The following is a 13689-nucleotide window of genomic DNA, read 5'->3' on the forward strand; positions in this document are numbered from 1 at the left end:
GCAAAAAGTAGTACAGGAACTACTTTTTGAAATCGCAGATGCGGGGTCGCACTGATTAGGACAGTGCCATTGCCGACAATTGCCGCCGATTTGAGATGCGATTTGACATGTCAAATCGCATCTCAAATCGTTCCAAATCGTACCCAGTGTGAACCAGGGCCTATACTGGCAGCTGTGCGGTCACATGATCGCCCTGCACTCTTCTTCCCCGATCTATGGAGAGAACAGGAGATGCCGAAATTCCCCAGTGACATCTGCCATCCAGCAGAGGGGAATCCCATGACCGAACAGCGGCGGTATGGGAAAAGGTGTTTAGCCTTTTTATTTAAAAACGCATACGCAGTAGTTAAAAGCAGCATTATCTAAAGGGAATACATGTAAATTTGCATATTGCAGCTGAATGGTGTCAGGAGGGATGATAAGAGCCACATTTACGCTGGCCGGCAGGGAGAGAGACTCATCGCAGACCAGCAAGTTGACAGTGGCACGTAAACTGACCACGGTAATCATGGTTTAGCACCAATGTTAACCGTGGTCAGCACAGACAGGGGGGACACAGGAACAGGCAGAATCAACCAGTAGGGAAGGGAAAAAATACACAGCACAAGCACTGTGCTAAAGATCATAAAGGAACAGGATCTTTTGTTTTTAGGGTTACAACCACTTCTTGAGCACTACTATATTTAGTTTCCTCCAGTGTGTAGACTTGACAGGTGGTTCTCTTGATAATGTGGCATACTCACTGACACTGTGCAAAGACCTTCTTTAAACATTAGGTAAAAGGGGGGTGGGCACAGACTGAATGCCCCTCTACCTTTGGGTTTTAAAGGAGGTATTGGGTCATATGAATCAAAAGTGCCCAGCATTGTATGCAAAATGTCACTAAATGCTAAACACTTATTGTCATTCTCTCCCACCAGGAGAGCATTTCAGAGCTAGGGAAAATGAGCCTGACCCTTAAAGGGGTTGTAAAGGTAAAAAAAAAATCACCTTAATGCATTCTATGCATTAAAGCGGATGTGCCATGGAAAAAAATATTAAAAGCCAGCAGCTACAAATACTGCAGCTGCTGACTTTTAATATTAGGACACTTACCTGTCCTGGAGTCCAGCGCCGTCCGCAGCAGAGGACGAGCGATCGCTCGTCACTCTGCTGCTCCCCCCGCCATCCACGGTGAGGGAACCAGGAAGTGAAACGCTCCGGCTTCACTGCCCGGTTCCCTACGGCGCATGCGCGAGTCACGCTGCGCCCTCCGATTGGCTCCCGCTGTGTACTGGGAGCCGAGTGTTCCCAGCACACAACGGGGGGGGGCGGCGGCAGGTGACGTAATGCCCGCAGTCTGCCCGAGACTGTTGTGGCCGGAAGTGGGTGCAAATACCTGTCTTTAGACAGGTATCTGCACCCCCCTCCCCCCTGAAAGGTGTCAAATGTGACACCAGAGGGGCGGAGGGTTCCGATCAGCGTGAGTTCCACTTTAGGGTGAAGCTCCGCTTTAAGGTGAAAAAACTTCTGACAATTCCACGGACACCAACAATGGGGAATCATTCTTGCTGCTAAAACCAATGCGGCACTATTCATCCAACTGACACTATCAAAAGGGTACAATTTCTTCTATTGGCACCAACAATGGGGCACTAATCCTTCCACTGACACCAAAGATATGGTATTGTTTACTCCCACTGGACATTTTCTACTCCCAACGGCCCTCCTAAAGTCTTAAGGACAGTAGACTGGCCCTTTGTTTAGAAAGTTTGGAGACCCCTGATGTACAGTATTTAGTAAATCAGTCTCATCCTCTTCTACCGGTTAGCCTTGTCTTTAGATTTTCTTTTGTTTTCTAGAAAGGCACTAGGTTTATGAACCCAAGTTCCCAGCTCTGCCCCCTTTCTGCAATCATTCTATGGAGTATGCAGCATTTTAAGTGCATCTAAAGCCTCATACACACGATCAGATTTTCTGCGGACAAAGCGTAGGACTTTTGTCCGAAGGGTGTTGGCCAGGAATTTGTCCAGAGGACTTGTGTACACACGAACGGATAATACAACACACATTTGTTGGCAGAAAGTTGGCAGAAAGTTTTAAAGTATGCTATCCAACATTTGAAAATCCGACAACAATTGTCTGATGGAGCATACAAACGGTCGGATTTTCCAACAACAGCCTGTCATCACGCAATTCCCGTCGGCCTTAAGTCTCCTCGTTTTGAAAGGTGGGAGCTAAACCAGGAATTTCAGCGAGGACACGAGTTGCATAGTATAGGAAGCCAGTGCGTGACTGAGCCCATCAGAATCCTTCTGGAATTAATATATTCACTCTAGTTTGACTTTGCCTTTAACCTCTTCGCACCGGTGCCTCCCAGCCCTTTAGGCAAGGTTTGCAAGATAACCAAAATACAATACAGGTGATATCATTTGCTTCTCAGTGATTGCAGTATTCTAGTCTGCATCTCCCCAAGGTAATACATAAAATCTGGCCTGTTGGTGGGCCCCGAGGACAGGGTTGATGACCACTGCTTTAAGAGGTTTATGACCCCGGAGGTGAGGCGGAGCTTAAGATCACGTGACCGCCATTATTGGCTGTCATGGCAGTCACGCGATTAGGAGCTTTCAGTTAGGCGACTGGAACTGTGCCGGGAGCGCGCAGCGCACGTGCTCTCAGCACAGGTGTATTGGCAGCAATTTACACAAATATGCACCCCCTCTGCGCTAAGGACAAGCGGCCACATGTTTGTGTATGGCCAGCGCCAAGCGGTTAAGCTATTGATGCAGAGCCGATGCTGATCTTCACTAAGATCACATATTTACCTCCTTGTTCCTTAACACGTAAAGAGATGAGCAGAGTCCTGGGCTTCATCACACCTTCCCGAAATGTGCAATAAAAAGCAATTTCATGCTTGTGCCATTTATTGAAATTGGCACTCCAACACGGCTAGCAGATGTATGTTTTGTTATGCAGCAAAACTTGCATCAAGAAAATTGGCAAAGCTCTATACCCAAAAAGGTACAGCAGCTTCTTTGCTCTGTTTGTCGTACATAGAGCAGCCCATTAAAGAGAATGGACTGCCCTAAGAACATTGCATGAAAACTCGTGCAGGAACGCTTCCTGCCATGTTAGTTGTGAATGGGGCCATAATAAGTGCAAATCAAAACTGTGTTCAGCTTTCCATCAAAGTGAGTCACATGGTTTCATTACATAGGTCCTTTGATGTCTTCTCTAAAATAATTAAACCTGATTGGTTGCTTTGTGTTCCAGCACACCATTACTCTTGGCACCATGATGTTCAGTGATCCTATGTGTAAATACGTGCACCTAATGGGAGGTGCTGATCACCAGGCTAGAAAATAGAGTATTCAGAAGAAAGTATGCAAAGCATCCACAGATCTGCAAAACTCTAGAAAGAATGCTGTTGCAAAACAGAAATAAAGTTATTTTCCAATGATGTAACAAGTTTAGCATTGTTCTTTTTAAACACTTGTTAATATTTACTTATTATAAGCTTTTCATTGCTTAGATACTAGTCATTTAAAAGTCAGTCTAATAAACAGGCAATAAGTGGTTATGACAAAACAAACACATTTCAAGCCAAGCAAATGTTTGAGGAGAGATCACCTTTCACTATGATAAAACAGTCAATACCGTTGTTGAGTTAACTCTCTATGATGTGGGTTTAAAGCCTCAATTAAGTCTTATGGAGGTTAAAGCCGAACTGAACCCACCAATTTAACTGTTTTCTAAAATGGCTACATTCAAGACATGCTGTGAATAACTGTCACCGTACCTATGTTCGTGGCAAAATCGCTGGTGTCTTAACTGATCACATGTGTAGCACCATAGCAACTGTATACAAGTTTGTTCTGGAATTTCACCACAACTAAATCTACATAACTTTCTTTCTATCGGTTGAAGCAGATATACTTTTTTTATTACTTTTCCCCCCAACCTGACTGACCATGTAACTATAGAAGAATAATGAATTTGTTTAAATGGGGGGACATTTTTTAGTAAATACAGTTGCTATAAAGCAGTTTCTCAGCAATAGGTACATGAACTCCTAGAGGGGACATTTGGAAATATTTTGGTTACTCCTACCTGTTAAGTTTTTCCGGTTAAGAGCTTTTCGTTTAAACCATTATAAAGCAAGTCAGGGCCAGTATGCTTATAGTTTTAAAGAAAAGGTTTATCAGGAAGTTTTACATACTGTATACAGTATAAGAAAAAAGATCAGCATGATGGAAATGGTCTTGGTGAGTGTTAATGTTTCCAAAACTAGTATAATTTTTAATTCTATATGTTCATGAGAAATATAGCCTGGCATGTGTTGGTAAGACAGGCTAAAGGGTACCTGTAATCTGCTACTAAACCAGGTCAGGTCAAGTGCACAGTAGATCCTTTTTTTAACAGAAGGTATTTGCATTTCTTGCTTACCTTACAGATTTGAAAAAAAATAAGAGGCTTATTCCTCATTTTAAAATGATGGGTGAAGCTATGCAAATCATATCTACATAGGGGAAGCTCTATTTCTTGTCCTTTTAAGGGACACCTACAGAAGCATATGGCACTGGCAAACAAGAAAGATCTGTTGTCCAACTCTAGGAGAACCCCTCCTGCTACTGGCGTGCTTTAGGTTTATACTAATGTCTTTTGATGTCCCCCCCCCCCCCCTTTTGGCTCTGCTGTTAAGCCTATTTTTTTGCTAGCATTTCTTTTTTAGTTTGCTTCAAGTAATAAATCACTCCTAGAGCTGGCCTCTACTATAGCAGCTACCTAGCAAGAACTTTCCTCAGCCTAGCTTTTGTAATGCTGTGACCACACCCCGCTAAACTGGATATTGCAGGGCTAGCCTGGAAGTGACTTTCGAGCATTGGATTCCATGTAAGGCACTTTCCAGACCCTGTTCTGGTACCACAGAACAATCACTTTTGGCCATCTAATCCTCCACCAGCTTTCTGGGTTTTTATAGGTACCTGAGGACTTTCCTTTAACTCTGAGCTTAAAGATGAAGTAAACCCATTGATTTAACGGTTTCAGAAAACAATTACGTTCCCGGCATGCCGGGATTGCTAACTGTCACATTTGTTTGTGCTGTCAACCAAACTGTCAAACCATCCAATGGCTGGTGTCAAAACTGATCACATGTGCAGCAACATGGCAGTTGAAGATTAAACGGAGGCCAATATGGCAGCTTCCTTGGCTGAAAACAATAGGAGGGTTTACTTCCACTTTAGGTCTCTTTACTGCTATGTGGTCACAAGATGTCTGCATCTAGACACAGTGGGGACAGTCCTGTGCCCCAGCTCACACACCATTAACAGTTCCTGAGATATTGAAGGTGCAGGCATCTGCAAGTTAGAATCATGGTAGTCCCCTGCTGTGTTGGCTGGCGTCTCTACTACAGTCATGCAAGACTTTGTTGCCCTATTCACCTAGTTGCTTGCTGGCTGTGGCTTCAAAGGCTATAAGCAATGCTCCCTTGACTTTCCTGCAGAGTCTGTAAATGATATGCCTGTGGTACTAGCCGCTTCTGAGCCATCAGAAGCTGTAACTTTTTTTGAGGGTTATCTTTGAAGAGTTGCTGTGTTCTTATATTCCAGAATTAAAAAGAGACCACTTCAGCTCTTATGCAGTGCATGCTACTCTGAAGATAGCAGGCTGATACTACAGTTTCAGTCTCGGGTCTTTCAGAATCCCTGCAGCTTCCCATTGCCAATCTGCTCTTTGAGGTCTTCTTCTATGAGAATTTTTTATTACCCCAACATGCCCTTGACACACCCCCGACCCAATTTCTGTTTGGAAACCAGTTTACTTCGGTGGTCCACCTTAACAGGGAAACCATTAGGACAGTAGAGGACAATCCTATATTCAAGTATTCTACTGATCAGTAGTTGGAATTCCCCATTACAACTCAGTTCTTGCTGACAGGCCCTGCTCTTCGCCCCAATTCTGGCTGTGACTTTCATTTTTTAAATGATGGCAGAGTGGTCAAAATCCTTTGAGGTCTCTCCACTGTTGCAGTGGATCCTTTACTGAGTGTGTAGCAGATGGCTATTGTCTTGCGCTTCAACTGTGTTCGCCTGCTGAAAGCATCCTGGACCATCTCTTGTATTGGACCTTTGTGAATACGCATGCGCAGAGCACTCTGGTTAAAGTGCGGGTCTGAAGATTGTACTCGGAGAGCACCTTATCTGCATGGTCTTCGACCTCCCATCAGTCAGACCCTTAATATTATTTTTATCAGCAATGTCACTGGTAACAAGAGCAACCACCTGCCTCAATGTATGAAGCCTAGGGAGGTCTACTATGTCTTTTTGTTGCTGTATTCCTTGAGTATGTATGTACAGGCCTTCTAAACTATGGCAACCTACAAAATCTGGGTTAAGAAGCCTGCTTACACTCTAAGCATGAATGTGTGCTCGCATTTTCAAAAGTGGTGGTGCTTTTGTTAATCCTTGTGGACCCCTGGATAGTTTTCCCTTCAGGTGTATAGGTGTTGAGTGTGTTATTTCAGGAAAACAAACCCCCTTTATGTACATTCATCTCCAGCTCCCTCCTTCAACCTTTCTGTGTCGCCTCACAGATTAGCCAACCTACCTCTGTCCTTTTAGGGTCTCTTTTGGGCCAAGGTTTTGTTTCTAACTCCTATGTTTAATTGCTCTCAATAGTAGTATTTTAACCTGGTTACTGTTCTCTTTCCCAAAAGAAAGTCTGCCTACTTTGAGGCCTGTTCATCCAAACATTTTGCCTGGTATAAACCAGATATTCACTTCCCTTCCTTTTCCAAGAGAGATTTTCTGGTTTCTGTAGTCAGCTAGAACAGGAACTTGCATGTCCCCCTTACTTTTCAGTCTTCCTCTTGATGTTTTCAAGGGTGCTTATGCCCAGTGTTGGCCTTAGTGCATTTTCATGGTATCCCCGTTGTGGGATACTGTGGAGGAAACAGTCAGCACAGGCTTTATTGGACAAATATGTCTGATTTGCTAAAGGTCTCAACAATTTGGTCATATTTTGAATCTTCAGAAATTGGTGCTTGGATCCTCTCATCACCTGTAAACAGCTTGGACCGTATTGTTCTGTAAAAGCATTATGTCCTTGTCCTTCAGTCCATGAGTTGCCTATCTCCCAGCTGTTATGTGAGAGTTGTGGGTCTGTGGGTAACCCTTTTCAAGTCAAGCCTACATCTTCATTCTCTCCTTAGACTGTCTCAAAGCTGCACTTTGGTTTTGTAAACAAAGTTGACTGTGTTTATGAGCAGATCAAATTGCCTGCCCTGTGGACCCAGGTAGTTTGGGAAGGACCCATGTGCATTCCCAGACTTGTTTTGCAGGTGGAGAATGCCAGATGTGGACACCCCCAATTCCCTGTCTCAACTGCGTGCTGAACAGGTTTGCCTCTAGGTGCAGCAATTGCTTTGGAGTTTCTGTGGGATCTCTCTGCCCTGATCAAAACCTTTGGTCCTAGAATGCTTCTTCCTCCTTGATGTATGTTTCTGGTGTTAGTTCTTGCTCTGGATTGATTCAGTCAATTGTACTTTGCCAACTTTGCAAAGGATGCTTGTGGATAGAATAGGAAGGATGGTCCAGCAAGGTCTGTCATGGAACTTCGTCCTAGGGTGTTTTCAAAGCCAGGTCTGTAGGATGCATTTGCTCCCTCCCTGGTAAGATATACTTCATTGGTTATGTTTGCTAGTGTCTTATCTTCCAGTATGCGGCGGTATAACCCAAAGGTAAGACTTCCTGTGTCCCTCAGTGTGCTCCAAGAAAATTATTTTATGGTAAGTGCGAAAATACTGTTTGGCTCATTGCATATGCAGGCTTGTAAAACTGTCTTGTTAAAAACAACGCACTTATTGGGGTTGATTTACTAAAATAGCTTATGTTCACTTTGTAAAGTGAAGGTGAAATGTAATCATTTGCTGACAAGTCCTTTTTTTTTCCACCCGCGTATAAAAATACAGATGACCCCAAGAAATTCAGTGGAATTGCGTCCTTACAAGATGTCCAATTTACAAGCCGACCTCAATGCACTGTTTAACCACTTCAATACAGGGCATTTTCACCCCCTTCCTGCCCATGCCAATTTTTTAGTTTTCAGCGGTGTCGCATTTTGAATTACAATCGCGTGGTCATGCAACACTGTACCCAAATGATTTATTTCCCCACAAAAAGAGCTTTCTTTTGGTGGTATTTGATCACCTTTTGCGGTTCTTATTTTTTGCACTATAAACAAAAGAATTTTGACAAGTTTGAAAAAAAAAATTTTTTCTTTTTGATATAATATCCCATTTAATATAAAAAAATAACTTTTCCTTAATTTAGACCGATATGTATTCTTCTACATATTTTTTGAAAAAAAATCGCAATAAGCATATATTGATTGGTTTGCGGAAAATGTATAGCGTCTACAAAATAGGGGATAGATTTTTTTTTTTACTAGTAATGGCGGCGATCTGCGATTTATTTTTATTACATTTTTTTAATCCTGACTGTGACATTGCGGCAGATATACCGGACACTTTTGACACATTTTTGGGACCATTCACATTTATACAGAGATCAGTGCTGTAAAAATGCACTGATTACTGTGTAAATGTCACTGGCAGGAAAGGTGTTAACACTAGGGGGCGATCAAGGGGTTAATTTGTGTTACCTAGGGAGTGATTCTAACTGTAGGGGGAGGGGACCCACAAGGGGAGGAGACCAATCGGTGTGCCTCTGTATTGGAAACACACCATTGGTCTCCTCTCACCTGACAGGACGTAGATCTGTGTTTTTACACACACAAATCCACCATCCTGCTCTGATGACACCTGCCCAGGATGGGAGATCCCTCCTGCAGATGTCATATTACTACGGGGTATGAAGTGGTTAATTGGGCAACTTTGTGGCAAATGAGGTTTAATGTTGATAAATGTAGTTATGCACTTGGGGGTGAGAATATGCATGCATCATACATACTAGGGGGAGTACAACTGGGGGAATCGGTGGTGGAGAAAAAGATCTGGGTGGGTTGGTAGATAATAAGTTTAACCACTTGCTTACTGGGCACTTAAACCCCCTTCCTGCCCAGGCAGTTTTTAGCTTTCCGCGCTGTTGCTCTTTGAAGAACAATTGTGCAGTCATGCTACACTGTACCCATATGACATTTTTATCATTTTGTTTTCACACAAATATAGCTTTCTTTTGGTGGTATTTAATTACCACTGGGTTTTTTTTTTTATTCCTTGCTAAACTAGACCGAAAATGTTGAAAAACAAATAGTTTTCATAGTTTGTTATAACATTTTGTAAACGGGTTATTTTTCTACTTCACTGATGGGCTCTGATGAGGGTGCTTTGCTTAGCAGTGCTGATATGCACTGGTAGGTGGCACTGCTTAGCTGCAGTGGGTCTGGTGTTGAGGTCCGCGTGAGGGGGGGTTGCAGATTACCGTCTCTGTTTACATTACGTGATCACGTGGTTAGGGGACTCCGATCTGTGATCAGCAGAGTATCATTGACTCGCTGACCACAGAGCGGAGCGCATGCACCCCGCAGGCAGCTCATGCATTGGAAGATGTGCATTGATGCTCTCCCGGCAATTTAGGCCTGCGCTGTAGACATCTTTCAGCTATAGTGCGGACGGCAAGAGGTTAATAATAGCACGCAATGCCAAGCTGTGGTTTCCAAAGTGAGCAAAGTCCTTTCTTTTATTGAGAGGTATAGATTCCAGAGAGAGAGATAATTTTGTCCCTGTAAAAATTATTAGTAAGACCTCATCCTGGAATATGCAGTTCAGTTTTTGGCACCAGTTCTCAAAAAGGATATGGGGGAACTGGAGAAAGTACATAAAAGGGCAACCAAACTGATAAGAGGCATGGAGGAGCTCAGCTATGAGGAAAGATTAGAGGAACTGAATTTATTCTCTTGAGAAGAGGAGATTAAGGGGGGATATGATCAACATGTATAAATACATAAGTCGTCCATATAGTGAACTTGGTGTTGCGTTATTCACTTTAAGGTCATCACAGAGAACAAGGAGGCACTCTTTATGTCTAGAGGAAACAAAATGTTATTTCCAAATGCAGAAAGGTTTATTCACAGTAAGAGCTGTGAAAATGTAGAATAGACTCCCTCAAGAGGTGGTTCAGGCCAGCTCAGTAGATTGCTTTAACAAAGGACTGGATTATTTCCTAAATGTACATAAAATGACTGGGTACTAACATTTATAGGTAAAGTTGATCCAGGGAAAATCCAATTGCTTCTGGGGGGGGGGGGGGGGGGGGGGGGATCAGGAAGGACGTGTTTTGCTTTCTTCTGGATCAACTGTGGGTATAGAGTTGTGTATATGGCTTTGTTTTATTTTTTAATTTTTTTATTTTTTTTTGTTTTCCCCATTTATTGATTGGACTTGTGTCTTTTTTCAATCTGACTAACTATGTAACATATAATTGGATGTTCAAAGCAAACACACCTTCACCCTTTTTATGGACTTTCACTTTGCTAGGTAAATGGGCTCTGCCCTTTTGTAAATCAACCCCATTGTTTGGCTGATATTTTTACCTCACAAGTTGCTAAGTAGTTAGGCAATCATCGTAGTAGCTGTCTTTAGTGACAAATCTAGACATCTTCACATTCCAAAAAAAAAAATATGCAAATGTAAAAATATGATGGTCACAAAAAAATTATATTTACAGTAAAAACACGATACTGTGCTAGGAACCCTTCAACTCTATCCAGTGTGTGTGTCTTCAAAGTGATTTAAAATTGTACTAATAAGAGTAGTTCTTATTTCTGCCTGCAATTAATCTGAATTTTATTTTCCAACAATGAACTATAAAAAAGACAGAAGTCAATTGGTCGCTATGAACAACAAGAATTGTTCTTGTTAGCTCACCTTTTATGGTTTAGCCATAGAGTTTTCAGAATATTTCACACAAGAGATATATATATTTTTTTAACTTGTTATTTTTGGGCCATGGGCTGTGGTTTTGTTTCTATTTGTGGGTAGCCGATACATAGGGTTTTCTATATAATATTGATAATGGTTCTACACACAACATGGCTGCTTTTACTGACAATTGGTGATGGCAGAACACCAGCCAAAACGTTGTTTTGTTTCTAATAAGAGGCGGTACATCTGTCAGATTTGTATTGCTATGTGTAGCCCAACTTGGATGGTTTTCTTTTACTTCCTTTTTTTGTAACCACACCAAAAGTGAGGCGAGTTTCCACACGGCAGAGACTGGTGGGGAAAACCCCAAAACACTGTTCTTTGGCTGGCGTTTCATTTTAATAAAAATTGCCTCATTATGTGGGGGCGTTTAAGCTATTGACTGCTATGCTTATTGATGTTAGAAGTTGTTAGGAAAGTCATGGAATTCATTTAGCAAGAAGTGCACTTTTGAACACTGTCCACAAGGTACAGCTTGAACAAACTTATCTAATACATTTTTTGGTTTCCTTTCTCTTTATAGATGCCTCTCTCAACACTATTTCTGAAGGTGAGGTAAGAAATAATACAGAAGACCAGGCAAACAATTCTGTACCTGCAAAATCCTATAGACAAATATCTAAAGTTCAGTTGAGGGCTCCTCGAGTCAAGACAATGATTCGCCCTGTAAGTTTGCCCATGGATCGGCTTCTTCCGCCTTCTATGCTGAATGAGAAGAATTCCAGGAATGTGGATGTGGCCACCTCTGACAAGTTTGGCAAGAGTCCCATTATTGAAGAGGTTTCTGAGACTAAACCTCCATCCACCATGAATTCTTGCCACAGAGCTTCTTGTTATGACTCTCAAAGTTATCGTAAACCATGGGATAAGCAGTACAAACAGTATGATATCACGCCCAGGACTGCAATGATTATGACGAACGTTCCACAAGAAATAAGAGCTCATGATGGAAGTCCCACCACCTTGTTATCAAATACAGCGCTGCCAAAACTACCATCCGCAAGCCAGCTCAAACCAGTCACTACCGACAGCAACTCAACCGAACCTAACCCACTTTCTGCTTTTAGGGCCCCAAGAACTTTGCAACCAGGAACTTTTTATGTACCGCCTTCCCAAAAAACAAAGCCAGGTGAAGAGACTTCTCAAACTGATGCCACATCTACAAGTGGCAGCAAAGTACAGTATCAGCACAACAATAATAATGTGAATCTAGTTGTAGACACAGATCTGGTATCTGAAACACATGGACAAGGCAAAACCTCACAAACTGTTCCAGAGGAGAGTTCACCATCAGATGTGAAACCAGCCTTTACAAGACTTCGGCCAAAGCGTCTTCAGGAGTTAGAACACAGAGAGGCCCACTTTGTGTAGCATAAAACTGCAACATATTCTTCTCCACCCAGAAGCGACCTTCATGTGCCATTTTGTGAATACATTGTTTTTGTTGCGTTTTTTTTATATATATATAAAGAACTTTTAACTGGAAAAACAAAACACTGAAGTATCCCCTTTAAGCCTTGCTTTATGCTTTTCTACATCAGATTGTCTATTTGTGTATGCATTCCCCTGAATAGAAGCAGTTTATAAGGTGCACTTAGTGAAATTTATATTGTTTTGAAAAGTGAAATGCTTATTTATACCAAGAAACAGTATTCATGTATGGAACAAACTGTTTTCTAATGTAAATTTTGTTAAGTAGGTAAAACAAATATTGCATTCTTATGACGGCAGCAAAAAAACATTTGAACTTGCTGAAGGAAAGCATGTAATCTGTGCAATTAAAAAAAAGAGCTTCTGTATAAATAATGTATAAAGCCCCCCCCCATGGGTACAATTGTTTATCATAACTGTATATTTTACATCTGTTTTGTCATCCATTGCCATTCTACATGTCGTCACTTTAATGTTATTTTTACAAAGATGATGCACTTAAAACTTTATTTTTTACAAATGCTACTCAGAGAACCCTACTGAGCGCTGGTTGTTGGAGTCATCATAATGCACAACACCACCTCCAGTCCCAATATAAGTACAGAGCTATTGGTTAGCTCCTCTTTGCCTGGGTGTTGGTTTCTTCCTTTAGGTGGGCTGACACCTTCCCTACTGCAGACAGGTCAACAGGTCCTGGCAACATACAAGATGGGATTTAAAACTGGTGCACTTGTATGCTGGAGGTGGGCATCGTAATACTTTGAAATACACTTAGTGGAGATATCCTTTTAGTAGGTAAAGAAGATGACTACGTATATCTAGCTGACATTTCTTAAGCCAAATATGTGGAAACGCGGACAAAGAAGTGGTGCACAGTCGCCCATCTCAATCTTCTGTTAGCACGACTACAGAAAAATTGTAACTGCTGACGTGGGTGTAAATCATTGCTCTTTCCTGTTGATTGGTTGTCATTTACTTCATTTTATACATAGTTCTTTACCTTGCCGAAAAAGTGTGTCCAGTAGCATTGAGTATTCTGGGAACTCTTAGTCCAGCGCTCAAGGCTTATAGGGTTTCTGTATTCTGTTACATAGTCATTGCACAAATTCATTTTATGCTAACATTAGTTCCTTTCTATGTATTACCTCTCTTTGAATCCATTAATTGCAGCAGATTTTGGATAGTGGTTTAATGGATATCCCTATCATCCCATGATACAATAATGATTTTTATAATATTCCCTGGTACATATATGCAAGTGTCAAATATCTCAGCGTTTTTGCTGTTCTCAGGTCTTTCACTTAAAAAAAAAATGCTCCTTACCCAAAAAAAAA

At 41.8% G+C, this 13689-nt stretch overlaps 1 protein-coding gene across 2 annotated transcripts in view; it reads left to right on the forward strand.

The window, feature by feature from the left end:
• The window catches only part of ARHGAP29 (Rho GTPase activating protein 29), a 211479-nt gene extending 198767 nt beyond the window's left edge, over window positions 1–12712 (forward strand). For both annotated transcript variants that reach the window (XM_040359991.1, XM_040359992.1), the window contains one exon: window positions 11448–12712. In XM_040359991.1, the coding sequence (XP_040215925.1) occupies window positions 11448–12295 (848 nt within the window). In that variant the 3' untranslated portion in view covers window positions 12296–12712. The remainder of the gene's footprint in view (window positions 1–11447) is intronic.
• Window positions 12713–13689: the final 977 nt, after the last annotated feature.

Source organism: Rana temporaria, chromosome 7, assembly GCF_905171775.1.
Source record: "Rana temporaria chromosome 7, aRanTem1.1, whole genome shotgun sequence".
NCBI classification, from domain to species: Eukaryota; Metazoa; Chordata; class Amphibia; order Anura; family Ranidae; genus Rana; species Rana temporaria.